The sequence below is a fragment of the Muscardinus avellanarius genome, assembly GCF_963383645.1.
Source record: "Muscardinus avellanarius genome assembly, chromosome: 4".
NCBI classification, from domain to species: domain Eukaryota; kingdom Metazoa; phylum Chordata; class Mammalia; order Rodentia; family Gliridae; genus Muscardinus; species Muscardinus avellanarius.
The window spans coordinates 103,104,235-103,121,891 of record NC_137789.1 but is presented as its reverse complement, the minus strand read 5'-3'; the positions used below and the strand labels follow the sequence as shown (position 1 = coordinate 103,121,891).

Here is a 17,657-nt window from a genome sequence, read left to right as displayed (position 1 = left end):
AGCACCTGCTGGGTTCAATCTCTAGTATGACAAAAAAGAAAGAGAAGGAAGGAAGGAAGGAAAAGGAAAGGGGAGATGGGATGACTATCTACAGATAGTACCAAAGGGAAAGTCATGCTTCTGGAACCATGTGAAAAACTCTGCAACTACAATTCCCCAAGGACATCTTCCTAGAAACAAGTGAAGCACTAAACTACCTGGGAAAGGCTTACCTGTCCCAATTCCTCCAGAGACAGAGTATTCGGTGCTGGTTCCCATAACCGTAGACAGGGTTGGAATAAACAAACAGCTGAAAACAAGAAAGCCGCTCAGGTCATTGGACTGCAAGACACCCTCTTGCAGCAACACCACTAGTCTGAGCTGTGACATCTCCCCCTCTGTCCTCCTGCGGTGGCTGCTCCCCTCTTAGTCCACAAGGCCCCAAGGACAGAAAGCAGGTAGTACTGGTGGAATAGCTCAAGGATAAGGATGCACACTGGAGACTGAACAGGATGGGAGGGATTTCCAGAAGGCAGCCACAACAGGAAAGAGGGACTTGTCCTCCATGGATAGGAACACAACAGGGAAGAGGGCCCCCTCACCCATGGCTAGGAACTCTGCCAAGAGAGGCTGCTGGGAGCTACATTGTGTAATCACTGTTATAACTTATCAGAGGCCTTGGGAAATTAATAAATCATGTTCCACATATACAAAAGTCATCCATACCCATAACCTTCCACGGACATGTCAAATTCCACAAATGATGGAGGCAGGCTCGCCCGCTGAGGCTGCAGGTTGCGCGGAGAGGTCATAGAAATGAGGCTCAGTGCTGTCTGCAGGGCAGTGGTGGAATCCTGCGGTGCTCTCGAGGACCTGAGATCTTGAGCCACCTCAGGGCATAGGCTGGCATTGGCAGGTCCCTCCGCTGTGCCCAGGTCTGCTGTCTGTGTCCCTATAGCATCAAGAGAAGGGGTGTGTCTTGCCCAGTGCATTTCTACACCTGCACTGGCAGAATCCCTGCCAGCACTCCAAGCATTCTGCAAAGTCAAAGTCATAAGGCTCTTTCTTCTTTTTATTTATTTTTAACTAGGGTCTGACTAAGTTGCTGAGACTGGCCTCAAATCTATGATCCTCCTGTCTTAGCTTCCCAAGTGCTGGAACTTCAGGTGCACACTACCACACCCAGCATCACCAAACACTTCCTAAATACAAGGTGAGCAGGTCTCCTGCGCCCCCCCTCCCCAGCCTTGGCTCTGATGATTTTGCTGACACTGGATGGTGGTGACAGCCTGCCCCACTTAGCAACGCATCCCTTTCACTCAGCAGGCTCCGCTTTCCCAGCAGCACCTTCTGCTGCTGTCTGGGGCATGCTTGCCACATCAGACTTACTAGCTGAGGCTTTGTACTTGCTCACTGACCCCTGTTCTGTCCCTCCAGCAGCCAGTCTCCTTGAACGTTCTTAGTTCCCAACTCTATCCATTCCAAACCTGAATCTGCACTCTTGTTTCTCAACCTCAGTGCCCTTTACCCTACCTCAGTGCCCTCTGTGATCTTATGCACAAGCTGTCCATGACTTCTTGGCTCCGGGCTGGCTTCCTGGAGAAGCATCATCTCAGGTTGCAGGCCTGATGCTGGGCATCGCCCACTAACTCAGCCCTGAGCTGTGAACTATGTGGAAAACGTCAATGTATACTACTTCTGTCCAATGCAGCATCAGCTACTGCTGGGCCATGTAGGGAAATTCCATCACTGTTTAACAATCTGGGGCCTGAAGGGGTCGAGCGGTACCCACCTCCACCTGTCTGATATAGAAGAGGCGGATCCTTCTGTACCCTCCCTTTCTTCAGAGTCCCCAATCCCTGTGCTTACTTCATTTGCTCTAGCGAGCAGCATGTAAAACCACGTTTCTACTTCTACCTGTTGGGAATGACCCCTGGCTAGGAATAAACATTCCTTTTCCATTCCCATAGACCTGCTCCCATGCCTTCCCTACTCACCTGAGTGTCCAGGATTGTCTCCATGCCCATGAGATGAATTGAGAGTCTTTGTTGCACACGACAGAGGTGGGGTAATCCCAAGACCTAGAAACTGTCTGAATAGCATCACATAGAAGAGAATCAAAAGAAGACATTTTTCAGGCAGAAGTTTCCTTCAGCTCTATCCAGAACACTCCCAGATGCCCAGCACTCCCTGAACCATTCTCCACCTTTGCCTTGAAACGCCCTTTCCTAAAGCTTTGCAGAGATGGGGTATCCATGTCCTGCCCCCCAGCCCAGACAGCTGGCAAGGTTAGAAATCTCAAGCCAGACGTGGTGATGCATACTGCTTATAAATTTCTAAAGGTGCTCCCAGCCCCAATCTTCCCAGAAAAATCTGGATGCCCAGTTCTTTCCTCTCCTCTGGGCTCAGTTCCAGCTTTGCTCACTCAAAACACTGCTCCCCAAACCACATGGCTATGGGGGTGGGCTGCCACGTGCTTTAGGAACCTTAGCACACCACTGGGTGCAGATCTGGGGCTCCTCTGTAGACAGCGAATGTCAGGGGGATGGGAAGGGCACTGTAACACCATTCCTGCACACTTTATTGCCCATGATGAGCCCCTTACCCTACAGCGGGCTCTGTCCCATTTAATACCTTGAGTACACAATACCTTAACACATCCGGCTCAATGGCTTGGGAAGCAAGCTTTTCAAAAATCCTGATGAGTCTCGAGTGCAGGGGGCTGCTGCCCGTGCAGAGGGCCCGGCGGCAGGAGGCCAGGAGGATCTGTAGCATCCCCGCCTCACACATGACCTGCCGATTCTTCTCTGATTTCACCAGGGACAGGAGATGGCTGGCCAGGGCACACTGGATCTCCTCCGAAAGCTAAGAAGTGACCAGAGTGAGGTGTGAGGACTCGAGGACAGATGCCCTGAAGGTGACTTTGGGGGACTCCCAAAGAGGCCTGGGGTTGGTCGTGCGACAAGCCAACCGTACCCACTGCTCCATGTGTAGCATGTGCATGTATACATGCATCCAAATGCACAACAGGTAGCTTTTGGGCCAGCACCCTCTGGACTCTGAGGTGCAAATCATGCTTCAGAGCCCTCCTGGCTGTGGCTCAGGCTGAAGCCAGATAGCCGCCAGGTCCTGCTCCCCCAGTGCTCTCCCTATGCCAACCTGTTCCTCTCCCCCCATTTTTGGGGGGTGCTGTACTGGGGATGGAACTTAGGAGCATTCTACCTCTGAGATAGACCCTCAACCCTATATTTTATTCCTTATTTTGAAACAGTCTCACTGAGTTTCAAAGGGCATTACTAAGTAGCTGAGGGTATCCAAGAACCATGATCCTCCTGTCTCAGCCTCCCAAATGCTGGGATTGCAAGTGTGTGCCACCATGCCCGGCTTTCCCTCCCCTTCTTCTGAGTTCCTCCCTTGACAGTGTGTCTGTACCCTCATCTAAGCTTCATTGCCTGGGAATCCCCCTAAGGCACCTGCATCTCTTTCACAGCTTACACCTTTGCCCTTGCTTGTGGTTTCAAGGAAAGAGGCCTACAATGACACAGACCAGGTCTAGGTTGGTCCAGCAGTGCAAAGCTGGGAGGGACCAGAAAGGCATTTGTTTGAATGCCATCCTCCCTCAGTGTCCATGAAGATTGTGCCAGGATTCCCCATGGACACTCAAATCACAGAAATGCAAGTGCCTTAGGCAAAATGTAAGTGTTTCCATGTAACTTGTGCACATCTTCCCACTTACCTTAAGCCATTTCTAGGTGATCTATAATACCTAATGCAACATAAATGCTTTGTAGAGAGGTGTTGTAGTATACTGAGAATAATGACTCAAAGAAAAGTCCACTGCGTCAATATAGACACCATTCTTTTGACTATTTTCAATTCATAGCTGGTTGAATCCTGTAGTATGGACCCTGTGGATACAGGGCAGCTGTAATCTCTGTCTCACAAGTTCTTTGCTCTGGTCTCACTGAGTCACAGACCAACTCCACTCACATCTCCCATGAAAGATTTATTGGGTATCCCCCCCACTGCATCCCTTTTTCTTATTTCTCAAACAAGCATTAGGCAGACCTGCAACATCCGCTTCTGCATATTCAAGGATGGGAAATACACTGCCCATGCTCCCAAAGGACTAATGGTCTAAAGGTGAGACTCCTGAACAGAGTTTCAGCACAGTGAAGGACATGCTTTAGTGGAGAGCTGGCAGTGTTTGGGAGGGGAGGGGGTCCTGCAGCTCTGAACACATTTTATGAAACAATTTAAGGTAGAAGGGAGTACAAACCTGTCATGTACTTTAAGGGCCAAATATTATCCTGAGATGAGAATATTTCCTAGGTTTTGAGAATATACCAAGCTTTTACGGTTTCAATCTGGAATTTCCCCCAGAGAATGGTTAAAGGAGGTAGATTGCTGGAGATATAGCCATGTGATCTGTATGTGTCTCTAGCTTCTCTCCCTCCCCCTCTGCTTCCAACCACCATAAGTTGAGCTGCCTTCCTTTGCCATACCACGCTGCCACCATGATGTTTCTGCCTTCGAGCCAACCAACCATGGACTGAGCCTCTGAAACTGTGAGCCAAATGAATCTTTGCTCCTCTATGTTGTTCTCATCAGGTATTTTGGTCACAGCAATGAAAAACTGACTAATACACAAGCCCTGCTCTAAGTGTTTTGACATGGATAGATTACACAATCCTGTAAGAAAATTTAAGAGGTAGTTGCTATGGTCATCCCCACTTTACAAATGGGGAAACTGAGCTTAGAGAAGTTAATTGCCCAGAGCTACATAGTAAGAATAGAGCCAGGCTTTGACCCAGGACCTCATGCTCAGATTCACCTCACCCTACAGTCTCCATTCCATGTGGACAGTCATTTGAGGGTTTACATGCCAAGGGAGGGAGAGGAGTATGTTTCTATCACTAAGGGACAGAAACACATAAGATCAGGTTCTTCCATGGGCTACTAACACAACTTTGTAGCATGTATATGGTTCAGTGAATCAAATGTATGGGAAAGAAAGATAGTTATCATCAGTTTATAGATTTTATTTTAATTGGATAGGTAGCACAGTCTGACACACATTCCCCACCTGCCTTCCCTTCACAGACTTATTTAGATATTCAGAACCTATACCTCCTTCCTCAAGCTGGTGACATTCACCTATGTCTCCATTTCTAGCTTGTCTTTAACACCTTTGATTTAAAATCTGGGGAAAATAAAACTGAACATAAATGGTTTTTCAGGGGAACTTCCATCTGGGCCAGATTTTGCTATACTGAATTGTCACCATTCACCAACTTGCTGTTATCCTGACCACATGGTTGACTGCTGTCTAGGAGAGGTGTCATCACTCAAAGGAGATGGTCCCTGTTAATAGTCTGTTTTCGGTCACTAAAATGAAATAACTGAGGCTGGATACTGTATCAAGAAAACAGGTTTATTTAGTGCATAGTTCTGGAGGTTAGAGGACTAGGCACTGGCCTTGGCTTGGCTCTGGTGAGGGCCCCCTTGGCTGTGTTATTTGTAGATAGCAACAGTTGCTGGAGGGCAACGATGTTGCAAGAGAAACAGGTCACATTATGAGACAGAAAGCAGAGAGGGCAAAGACTTAATCTTTTATAACAACCCTCTCGTTTTGGGGTGATAGGGATGTACTAAGGATTGAACCCAGGGGCACTCTGCCTCTGAGCTACAATCTCAGACTTATTGTTTTTATTTTGAAACAGGGTCTCACTAAGTTGCTGAGGGTCTTGCTAAATTGCTGGGATTGGCCTTGAAGCTATAATCCTCTTGTCTCAGCCTCCCAAGTACTGAGATTATAGACATGTACCACTGTGCCCAACTATAAATCCTCTCTTGAGAACCTACTGGGAACTCATAGGAAGTACATTAATTTCTTTCAAGGACAGCACCCTCAATGACCTTGCAGTCGGCTCCACCTGTGTGTGCATGTGTGTCCGTGTGTGTGCGCACATGTGCGTGCATGTATGTGTGTCACTAAGGATGGAACTCAGTGGCAATCTCCCATTGAGCTACATTCTCAGTCCTTTTTTTATTTTGAAATGAGTTCTTGCTGAGTTTTCAAGGATGGCCTTGAGTCTTTAATCCTTCTGCCTCAGCTTCCCAAATACTGGGATTACAGGTGTGTGCACCTGTGCCCGGCTAGGCACCACCTCTTAAAGGCCTCACCACCTCTCAACACCACTGCCCTGAAGACCAAGCATTCAGCACATGAACCCCTGGGGAACACACATAAACTGCATCCAAATCATTGTAGCCCCTTCCCTTTAAACACTATTTCTGCCCAACCAGACAGAGCAGACAGGTGCAAACACAAGGCCCTACAGGGGCCAGAAGCCACAGGACAGATGTTCATGCTAATCTGCATGAAGCCACCCAAATTTCATCCCTTTTGCTTTTAGGACCTGTGTGGAAATCTACTGAATTCTTCGACACACTTCCCTGGATCCTCCTGCTGATGTCCCAGCCGTCCCTTCCCACACCGACCCGAGCCGATCCTCTGCCTTCCTCCATTCTCCTGGTACCACTGAAGGAATAGCCACTCTCTTGGCTAGAGCCTCCCCTCGGCCAGAACTTGGATTATTTCATTTGGTAACTGCAGTCTTTTAATTTGGGGTGAGAGTTGGGGAGACAGTCTACATGAAGCAGAATGCAAAAATAACATCACAATGTATTATTAATAAGAATTTTAAAGAAATGTCTATACTCTCCAGCTTTTATTACCGGCAATTCACTTATACTGCGTTGGGGACTTTTGAATTGTTTCATTTGGGTTTGATTTGGCTTTTTACTGTTTTTCTCCCACCAGACAAGAATGCTTACACTCTGAATATGCAAGAAAAGAAAGAGAAAAGGGAAGTTTTCAAATGGAGAAGTGCTGGTCTCGTCTAATGATGCCACGACTTTGCTCCACAGTTGCTCAATGCCCCATAATGGAGGAGGGAAATTGATCGTCCTCATTATCACTGCGGCTCTGTCAATACCAATATTGCCTTGTTTTGAATAAAATGTGCTGGGTTTTTTTTTCAATGTTGGTTCCAGTAAAATGGGGTTTTAGAGAAAATATGAGCAGTAGCAGGAAACCAGTCTGGTTTCTCCCCCTACAAATGGATTGATTTTCCTAACGCCCATTACTTCCAATGCAGAAAAGGGGGTGGTGATTCAATTAGGACTCTGTGGTAAGAGCGTGGGGTCACTAGGCTGGCCAGCAGGCTGGACCTGCAAAGAAAATTATCACCAAGTGGCTGCGGGGCAGCCTTGCGGAGTTTGAGTTTTCTACTCTCTCCACTTACTAGTTGAGACTTCAAATCCATCATGTCCAGCTGTGAATATTATTTTCTTTCTTATCTCTTCTTTTCCCAAGTTTCCCTCTAAAAGATAGAAATAGAGCCTATCATACTTGTAATCCCAGCATTTGGGAGGCTGAGACAGGAGCATTACAGTTCATGGACAGCCTCAGCTACTCTGTGAAAGCCTGTTTCAAAGTAAAGAATACAAAATAGGGTTGAGAATGTAGCTTGAAGGTAGAATGCCCTTGGGTTCCACCCCCAGTACCACACACACAAAAAAAATAAAATATAGGTCTATGGTTTGGAGGTGGTTTATCTGCCAAGGGTTCATGATTCAGAGGCTTGGTGCCAAGGGTGCTGATGTCAGAGGTTGTGGGGCCTTTACGTGGTGGAGCCTTGTAGGAGGTCCTTCAGTCACTGAAAGTGATGCCCTCAGAAGAGATTAGCATTGTTTCTCATAATGTGACCTTTCCTTTCACACTTACCCCCACCACAATGGCGCCTGCCATGAGATCCTCCCTAGAGCTGAGCCAATTCTGGCACCATGCCCTTGAACCTTTACAACTGTGAGCAAAACAAACAAATCATTTTGTCTTTATAAAGCAGTCTGTCCTGGATATTTTGTTACAGTAATGGAAAGCATTTGATACAGGTGAGTGTCTACAAGGAAGCCAGGGTGTTGTGTAAGTCAGTCCACAGTAAATCTTCTGGGCATTAACCATGCTGTCTGACGTAAAGGTAAACCCACTGGGTCGAATGTCTGTTTCTTCTTGATGCTCTAAACTAAGGACTTTTTTTAAGGAACTCAAATTTAGATGAATCGCCTGTTCCAAGTTGGTTGAATGTTCTCTGTTGGATGATAGGTTTACAGTGACCTTAGCTCTTTATGTAATCAAATCCTGAACACAGGATTCCAGGGATAAACAGGGCCCCCAGTGTGTGGTGCTTGATGAATTGCTGTGGTTTTCCATCAATTAATTGGAATTGGTTCCTTCTTTACATGACCATGATTTTTCCATTTTGCCACAACCCCACCAGCCTATAACCCTCTTCTGTGCTACCCATGCAGCCTTGCAGGCTTGAGTGTCTGTGATCTTGGCTTGGATGCAAAAAAGAATCCAACTCCCATTGACTCAGTAGGATCCGTGCCCAAAGGTCCCAACTATCTCAATGTGTTTGGAAGAGTTGATAATTAAGACCAAGAGGCATATGGGTAGGTGGATGCCTGCTTTAGATTTTCTTCTCCCTTTACAAATCACATATGTGTTAGTTGATGCTTTCTGGTTGCAGAAGTCTAGAATCTCATGCTTACAAAATATATCTCTCTTCCCAACTTTGCTTCCCTTTGACTATCCAGTACTCCAGCCATAGTGACTTCATTGCCCTTTACTGAAGATGCCATGCCCTTTGGGACTGATGCCAAACATGGGAATGTACATTCCAATCCAGTCTTTTTGCTAAGCTCCTACTTAATACTCAAAAAGAAATGCACATGTCTTTCCACATAAGAAACCCCCTTTTTTTTGGTGGTACTGGGGTTCCTGGAAGCTCTTCTACCTCCAGGCTATACTCCCAGACCTATTTTTACATTTTTATTTGGAAACAGGGTCTTTTCTGACCTTCCCAACCAGCACTGTGCCCATAATTCAATCACAAATCACACTATGATTGGTTCTTTCAGCCTTTTCTTCCTCCTCCTTCTCTTCCTTTTCTTTCTCCTCCAGTCCCACAGCACTGTGAACATAAGGCAGTGCCTCATCACCCTTATTTCCCCAGGGTCTATTTCTACCTGAAACACAATAGCTACCCAGTAAGCACAAGCACAGGCCATTCTAGAACGTAGCAGGTACACCTACCCCAAAGGGCCAAGGCAGTTGGAAAGAGTGATGTGCCTATTATCTGTTGAAGAATAGAAAAGAGTGAGCCAGTTGGCAGGTGCTTTGGGGGCCTCACTCTGCTGCCTGCCAAGTGCTGCCCAGCCCCAGCTCCCAGGGAAGTCCAGGACTGTGGCACAGAGACCCAAACTCCTCCAATCACTCGTCCTAGAGAACTCAGGAGCCTGGAGACCCCACACCGACCTTGCTCTTGAGAGCTGCTAAGAGGCCCACCCACTTCTGGCTCAGTTGAACTAAGAGCCCCTCATACCTCTGAGCCAGCCTCTAGCAGATGTCCCAGATCACAGGCCAACCCTTGGACTCTTGTCCCCATTCTAAGCTCTGGTCTCAGGCCTGGCCTGACCCAAGTCAGTGTCTCAGCACCACATCACGCTCTCAACCTGCTTGGAAGCCAGGGCCCCACTGCCCTGGCAGTTGTCCATCTTAGACAGCCTCCCTGCCAGGGCTTACCTCGGCCTGGTCTTGACTTCTGGGGAGTCTTCTAAACGGACAAGGCTGTCCCCCAGCTCAAAGCCTGGACATCCAGCCAGACTTCAGATGTCATCCTGTCATCTGGGCTCTACTTTCAAGAAATGGGCTTCTCCATGAGGATCCTCACCCATGTAGGAATCTTACTGACCTTGTGCTAAAACCACTGAGATGCTCACGCATGTGCCCTGTCCTTACACACCCTGCAAGAATGTGCCTATAGACACAGGCGCAGGCTTGATCACCTCTGCTGCATTTGATCCTACAGATTGCAATCCCTTGCTCAAGCAGGCAGGGCACCTCCCCTCCCCTTCCTACCAGCTGATTGGTAACTCCTCCTTCTGGCATTCTGCTGGCTAGCATCTGAGCTTTGCTCAGGTTGCCAATAAATTGCAGGGCCAGCAGAAAAAAGTACCCAAGTCTTTTGATTCATAAGTATAAAGCAATATACAGTTCATGTCAAGTATGATGAAACATACCTATAATCCCAGTACTTGGGAGGCTGAGAAAGGAAGATCACAGATGTGAGGCCAACCTCAGCAACTTAGCAAGGCCTCATCAACTTGGGGAGACCCTGTTTCAAAATTTTCAAATTTTTAAAAAGAGCTGGGGTGTGTCTCAGAGGCAGAATGTTCCTAGGTTCAATCTTAGCCTAGGCAGGGAAGAAGGAAGGAGGGAAGGAAGAAGGAAAGAAGGGAGGGAAGGAAGAAGGAAGGAAGGGAGGGAGGAAGGAAAGGAGGGAGGGAAGGAGAGAGAAAAGAAGGAAAGAAAGGGCTCAATATGAACTTCCAATTATTAGTGTGTCAAGAATATATCAGTGGGATTAGAGCTAAAATATATTACCATTCCGTTAATATTTCTAAAATCTTACACACTATGACCCAGACTCCTGAAAAAAGAGTTTATGAAAGCTGGCAGAGCAGGACGAGGAACATGGTAGAATCAGCAATTGTCTGAAGGGTGCATGCAAGCCACGTGCTGAGACTCTGCTAAGGACTTCACAGCTATATGCTCCAGCAGTCTCCTCAACATAAACACATGGTTATACCCAGTTTGCAGATGAGGACAATGACTCTTGAAAAATGGGTCAATGAGTGGCAGAGCTGGCACCCCGGCCCAGGTCTCCTTCCAAAGCCTATGGTTTAGCGCTGATTCCAGCACTCATCATGAAGGAATTCAGCGTCTTATAAGGGTCATGAGCTGATGACCCATGGAAGTGCTTCGGCTGCTAACTGTGATTTGTGTTCACTTTTGTTTTGTTTCCTCTTGATTAAATGTGAGCACTGCGGGCCAGGGAGAGTGCTCTCCCATTGGCTGCAAGCCTCACTGCTCCCTCTCGTCACACCTGACTCCCTGCATACATTTCCAGGATCTTTCTGGCTACAAGACATTAAGCCTGAAAACTCTGTGATCAAGGCCAAACCCGAGTAGTTGGAATTGAGATGCAAAGGGAGCCACTTACAAGGTGAAAGAAAAGCTAGAAACTAGGTTACCTGACCACCTGGCAAAGCCTATCCCACCAGACTCTAACTCCTCCCCATGAGCCAATGGCCCTCGCTGCTTGCTTTGATCGTCCTGGTCTCCCTGTGTGTGAAATGATGTCTACTTGCTCTATTTAAGAGGCTGCCCCAGGAAGCCATCTGGACATGGACTAGAACCTGAACATTTTCACTCAAGAGTAGAAATATTTGGGGGCTGGGGCTCAGTGGGAAAAAGCACAGAAAACATAGAAAGTTGATGTGTGTGGAATGTTTCCTGTGTTATCATTTAACAAAGCGGGAAGCCTACTCTATCAATTTCCTAGTTTGGAGGAAATGGCTCTTTTCAAATAGCCTGCCCTTCTGCAATGGTCTCTGGGGCTCTTTGTGCTGTCAATATTTCAGTTATTTGAAGCCCATATGTCTAGCTCAGTGTGCTTGAGATACAGACTAATTCCAGAAAATCATACCCTTTTCCAAATTTAGGCACAAAGGAGTTAATGGAAATGTACAGTCCCATGCCCTTTGTGTCTGATCAGGCCAGAAGGATGTTTCCATGGCAACAGAATTTTTACAGCAGGCTTTAGGTCTCTGGAACACACCCAGTAGTGACTTAAGGTACAGACAACTGAGGAGAGACAAGTCCGATGCCCTGCTTGGACAGGTCACCACAGTTCCCCAGCCTCCCATGGCTACAGCTCCCTGCAGCAAAGAAAAATAGGCAGGTGGCAGGAGGTTCAGAGCTCAGGTAGGGAACATATATCTGCCACTTAGCAATGACATTCACTCCAATGGTTGTGCAAATTTCAAGACTTGGTCTGAAAGTGGTAATACTGATATTCACCTGCAGGGGTCTCGTAAAGAGTAAATGATAGAGTGTTCCTAGAGTTTTTGGCTGCAGATCACATACGCTACACCACTTAGCCTGTGCTGCCCGAGCTGTGGCTTGTGTCCTGCTCATCATCCTAAACCCTCATGCACTGCTTTATCTTCTCCTCGCTCTGCCACGTGGCCAGTGACACTGCCATCCCCGTGCCACGCAAAGGAGTGAAGAATCAGGGAGGTGGCTACCTTCCCCATGGCTCTGGGGCTGTTAGAGTGCACGTCTAGGAACTGGTCAACATGTGCCATCTGCAGAGCCTGAACTCTGCCCAGGTAGAGGAGGCTGTTGCCAGTGACGATGGATGGTAACCCTCCAACTCTCTTAGGTTGGCATTCAGTGCCCTTTGCAGTGTGGCTTCGACTGACCTTTCCAGCCCCACTCACTGTCTTTCCATCCACATAGTCTGGCCCAGCTGAACAAAGACCCAAATAAGAACTTCATTTGTCTCCATCTGAGTTGCTCTCCTTCCTTCCTCTACCTGCTTTGGGAGGACATGCCTTTCCTTTAAAGCCTTTTTCCAGTGTCCCAAGTGCTCTGTGGCTTTTCCTCCCCTCCATCCCAAGGTCGTGTGGGCAAACTCTGCCACTGCTATCTACAATATTATCTTGCTATATTCAACTCTCTCTCTCTCTCTCTCTCTCTCTCTCTCTCTCTCTCTCTCTCTCTTGGTGGTACTGGGGTTCTTGGAAACCCTTCTACCTTTAGGCTACACTCCCCAGACCTATTTTATGGGGTTGTTTGTTTGTTTGTTTGTTTGGAAACAGGGTCTCTTAATCCAGCAAGGCTGGCTTTGAACCTGCGCAATCCTCCTGTCTCCTGTCTCCGCCTCCCAAACTCTGGGATTACAAGCATGCATGCGCCACCACGCTGGGCTATTCAACTCTCTTTTGACTACCCATCCTCCAGTCCAGATTATAAATTCCAATTGCCTTAAGTTCTGAATCCCCAGAGGCACATAGTAGGGCGATCATACTTACTTGTGGAAGCAGATCCAGCCCAGCAAACCTATCCTGTTGGTCCCTTGGACACAGGCTGAGCTAAACTGGGCCCTCTGAGCTTCTTCCCCTCTTTAGCTCCCTAAAGCTTCCCACACCCTGAGTTACAGTTGTCAGGGCACAAGCAAATGCAAATACCCTGGGGCTAGAACTGACTGAAGGCCACAGCTCAGTGGAGGTGGGATCTGGACTGGTGGAGTTCCTGCCATGGTCACAGCCCTGTGACCACACCGTGGCTGCTGAGCATGCTGGGAAGAGAAAGCATCTTCTTCCCTACTAGTTCTTCTGGGGCCAAGAGAACAGAGCTAGACTCTGTTTTCACCTCCTGCACAATAAAATTCCCCCTCCCATTTTTAATATGAATGATGATGCTGGAGCCCTAAAGAACCAGTAATCTGTCCCAAGGACAGCTTGCAGTGCTGGCATTGGCGGGTGGGGGGAAGCAGAACGTGTCTAACACGGCCGCTATGCTATTGGAAATAAACAGAACATCCAGAAGGTCGTTTTAACTAGTGGCCTCTAAGTTGGCCGCATACCTTGAAAAAACATTCATTTTTCATCCAAAAGGGAAGAAGAGTGTGTGAGTCATATCAAGCTGGAAAAGAGTGAAGAGAGTGGAAATATGAGAGACTTTAAATAACGTGGACAGAGATCAATAGAACAGTGGAAGGGGAGGGAGGCAGAGAGGGGAACATGAAGCTTGAAGAAGAAAACAGTTCAAATAATGCTCTGTCCATACATAAAGGTGTCACCCCCAATCTCACTAACATGTACAGGGAGAAAGGAGCAGAGAGGGGGAGGGGCGGGATGGGGAAGGAAACTCACTTAGGGCTGTGTGCATGTATGCTTGTGTCACTTTGAACCTTGCTATTATATACAATTGCAATGCACTAATAAAAGTGCATATACAAAAGAGTGTCAAGTGTTAGAAGCCTTCCTGCAGAGCCGGGAGCTGAGCAGGATCTGCCATCCATTCTTTTAGTAACACTGCCATCTACTGAGACTCCCCGCTCCTCTTGTTGCGCCCAAGCCGCAGAGGCTTGGGAAGTCAGTTCTGTTCCAGCATTTTCCTGTGAGGCCTTACTTCTCGTTTGGTTTACTCTTTTATTTGTTAATATGAGGTTTCACACCACCACCCTCTTTCAGAAATTAATGACTGTAATTATCTAACTTTTAACAGCTGCTGATTTGGCATCTGCAGAAACTAGCCTAGAACATACACCAGTACATTTCATTTGCATATTTGAGAGACAGTGAGGGAGAATCAGACTTTTCCTAAATTACTTAGGGTGACCTGAATAGAGGAGTAGTATACCAAATGGAGTTCTTGTTTGCATACCTAATTTGTCCAATTGCCATCATAGAAATTGCATAGAAGGCCTTTCCCACACTGCAATATGAAATTCCAAGGAGCCCACCTGAAATCCGGGCTCATCCATGGAGTTTCTACGTGTAGAAGAGACAGCAGGACAGGCCAGTGTTCGACTGTTCTGTGTCACTTCATTGGTCGTGGTTGCAGAGGATTTGGGCAGTGAGAGTGGCCACTGGTTGGGTCAGCCTCATTTTAAGGGCATAGCAGAGCATGAAACATAGCTAAGGAAGTTGAACCTCCTCACGATAAGGCAAAGGTACCTGAAAAGGCGTACTATGCAGATTCTAGGCCATTCTCAGCAACTTAGCAAGACCTTGTTTCAAAATAAAAAAGGGCTGGTGGGGGTGGGGGTGGAGGTATAGTTTCCCAAAGGTTCAAAAAAAGAGATGATCTCCAATGAGTCCCCTTCCCATACACATGTCACCCCTCACATAGTAAGGGGAGGAACACATCTCCTTGGGCTGAGCCTAAGCTGAGCCTATGACTCACTTGAACCACAGAATGCTGTAGAAGTATCACCATCTGTCCTGGGCCTCAGGCTTTAGAAAGCACCTGGAAATTTCTGCTTTTGTGCCTTTGAGGGCCCTGAGCTGCTGCATGCCCTGCTAGCAGTCTTTCAGAGGGACCCAGAGGAAGCTCCATAGCGGAGACTCAGGATCCTACTGACAGTGTGAACCAAGGCTGGGATATAAGACCCAGCTGGACCAGGAGCCCAGGTGTGCCTCACCAGGTGAGTCAGCCTCCTTAGAGCCTAGAGCCCTCATCTGAGCTTGGGGGGAGGACCCAGCCAGAACCACATGGCACAGAAACCCATCTATGCTGGTACACAGAAGCATGAGGGACAGTCATGCACTGCTAACCAATGGTGACACATTCTAAGAAATTCATTGTTAGGCAATTCCATTGTTGCATGAACAACATAGACTGAACTTGAACTAAAATAGCCACATCACTGGGCAATGTCATCTGTGTGGTCTGTCACTGAAATGAATGTCTTGTGACTGTAATGGCCCTGATCCTGCTGACTTTTCATCCCATTTTATGGCAGCCTACTCCTTTTCTACAAGACCCATCTTCACAGAGGTGCACACTGATGGCATTCATTTCATAACCTCTGGACATCACCCTTCCAGCAGAGGAACAGAAACCAGAAGGGGAATTGCAATCATCAGGGACACGTGGACATGGAGGCACGTCAGCCCCACTTTTACTCCTGGACCAAATATAGCTCTCCCTCAGTGGAACGGCTCCAGTCCCTACAGACCAAGGCTCATCTCTGCTTTTCTCAGTGATTTTGGAGGACCTGCAATATTCTTACTAGGTCACTGTCATTTTCAGGCTGTGATGAATAATGCCAACTAATTGTTGCTTCATCCTAAAACAGCCTGCCTCCCTTTTTAAACTCCTGGGCAAAGCAAAGCCAGGCCCCTCTTTACCTCCTGGAGGTGCCAGGCTCCTGAAGAACTGCCAACAAGACTAGATTAATGCTTTTAAATCTGGTCTTTAACAGGTGCTTTTACTTGATCCTCCTCATCTCTTTCATTCTATTTTTCAGACCTGCTAAGGTGCTTATTCTTCAGCTTGCGAGAACAGCTTTAGCTGTTCTGTCGCTCCATGCATTCACAATGCTGGTGTGACCCTGCAATGGGATTGGCAGTGCTATAAGAACCATGTAAAAATTCACTCTGACTTCCAATTATACTGCAGTGCTCTAGGAATAAAAACAGCATGGTATCGGCACAAAATTAGACACAAAGACCAACGAATAAAATGGAAGATACAAAGACAAATCCACACACATATCCAGTTGATTTTTTTTTACAAAGGAGCCAAAAACATAACTGGAGAAAATACAGACTTTTCAACAAATGGGGCTGAGAAAACTAGACATTCATAAGCCGGAGAATGGAATTACACCCCTATTTCTTATGCCATGCACAAGTTCACTCAAGATAGATAGAAGACCTAGAAACTAGGCCAGAAACTTTGCAATTACTAGAAGAAAACAGAACCAACTCTCCAATATATAGGCATTTGTAGAAACTTTCTCAGTAAGACTCCCAGAGCTCAGGAAATAAAAGTGAGGATTAATAAATAGGATAAAATCAAATTTAAAAGCTTCTGCACAGCAAAGGAAGGAACCAAAATTCTAAAGAGAATATAGATAATGGGACCATCTTTGCCAGGATAGAAACCTGAGAATCAGCTTCAACTCTTCATCTTCTCTACACCTGTGTTCATTCATCTCGGGCGCTGTGATTACCTCTGAGTACTTGACTCCTTTTTCCATGCCTTCCCACAAACACCACCCCAATCCAGCAACCATCATATAGACCATAGACACAGCTTCATGTCTACTGGCCAGCCCCTCTGCTCCACAATCCTGCCTCCAGTCCATTCTCCATCAGACAGCCAGAGCAATCATTTTAACACAAATACCTAAAAATGTCATGCTCCCCGCACTTGAGAGAGGCTCCTTGTTACCCTGGGGACACATTCCTATTGTCAGCCAGGCTGCAGCCTACCTTTGCCCACACCATGCCCCACCCTTCCAACTCTTCCCCTTTGCTCCTTCCCACCTAGTTAATGGCTACCCACCTTTCAGGGCTCCACTCCATGGCACCAACTAAAGGATGGCTTCCCTGACCTTCACCCCTTACCCTCGGTTAGATTACATTAGGGTTATCCCCCCACTGCATTCCTATCACTCTTCCTTGGTATCCTGGTTTCCCCTTACTATCACCTGTCCCTGTTTTATAATGGTTCTTTCTTTCTTTCTCTTTCTTTCTTTCTTTCTTTGTTCCTTTCTTTTTCCTGTGGTACTGGGAATGGAACCCAGGAAACTTTTACTTCTGGGCTACACTCCCAGACCTATTTTATATTTTTTTAAATTTGGAAACAGGGTCTCACTAAGTTGCTGAGAGCTTCACTAAGTAGCTGAGGCAGGCTTCAAACCTGTATGATCCTCTTGCCTCAGCCTCTCAAGTATTGGGATTACAAGTAGTGTTTTTGTTTTTAAGTATATTTTTTTATTCTGTCTCTACTTACCTGTCCCAATCATAGATGCAGCTTCTATGGACAGTGCCTGGGTCCACCCAGTTAGTCCTGTGCATCCCACTCAGAGTGCTGGCCTAGGCTCTCAGCCAGGTCCGTGGGATGGCAAGGGCCTTCTGGCCCCGCAAGTGCCCAGTGCTGCTCCTAGCAGCTGGGACTTGCCTCATAAATGTACAATTATTTTCCTTTATATTTTTTCTCCTGTTGTTTTTAGAAGATCACATCA

The 17,657-nt window shown here is 47.0% G+C and overlaps 1 protein-coding gene across 1 annotated transcript in view; it reads right to left on the bottom strand.

The window, feature by feature from the left end:
* Nucleotides 1-17,657, bottom strand: part of WDFY4 (WDFY family member 4) — a gene marked incomplete at both ends in the record, with an annotated part of 274,912 nt that overhangs the window by 196,193 nt on the left and 61,062 nt on the right. Inside the window, 4 exons of the mRNA XM_080694795.1 lie at nucleotides 213-289; nucleotides 706-931; nucleotides 1,977-2,071; nucleotides 2,630-2,844. Coding sequence (XP_080550921.1) covers nucleotides 213-289; nucleotides 706-931; nucleotides 1,977-2,071; nucleotides 2,630-2,844 — 613 coding nt within the window. The remainder of the gene's footprint in view (nucleotides 1-212; nucleotides 290-705; nucleotides 932-1,976; nucleotides 2,072-2,629; nucleotides 2,845-17,657) is intronic.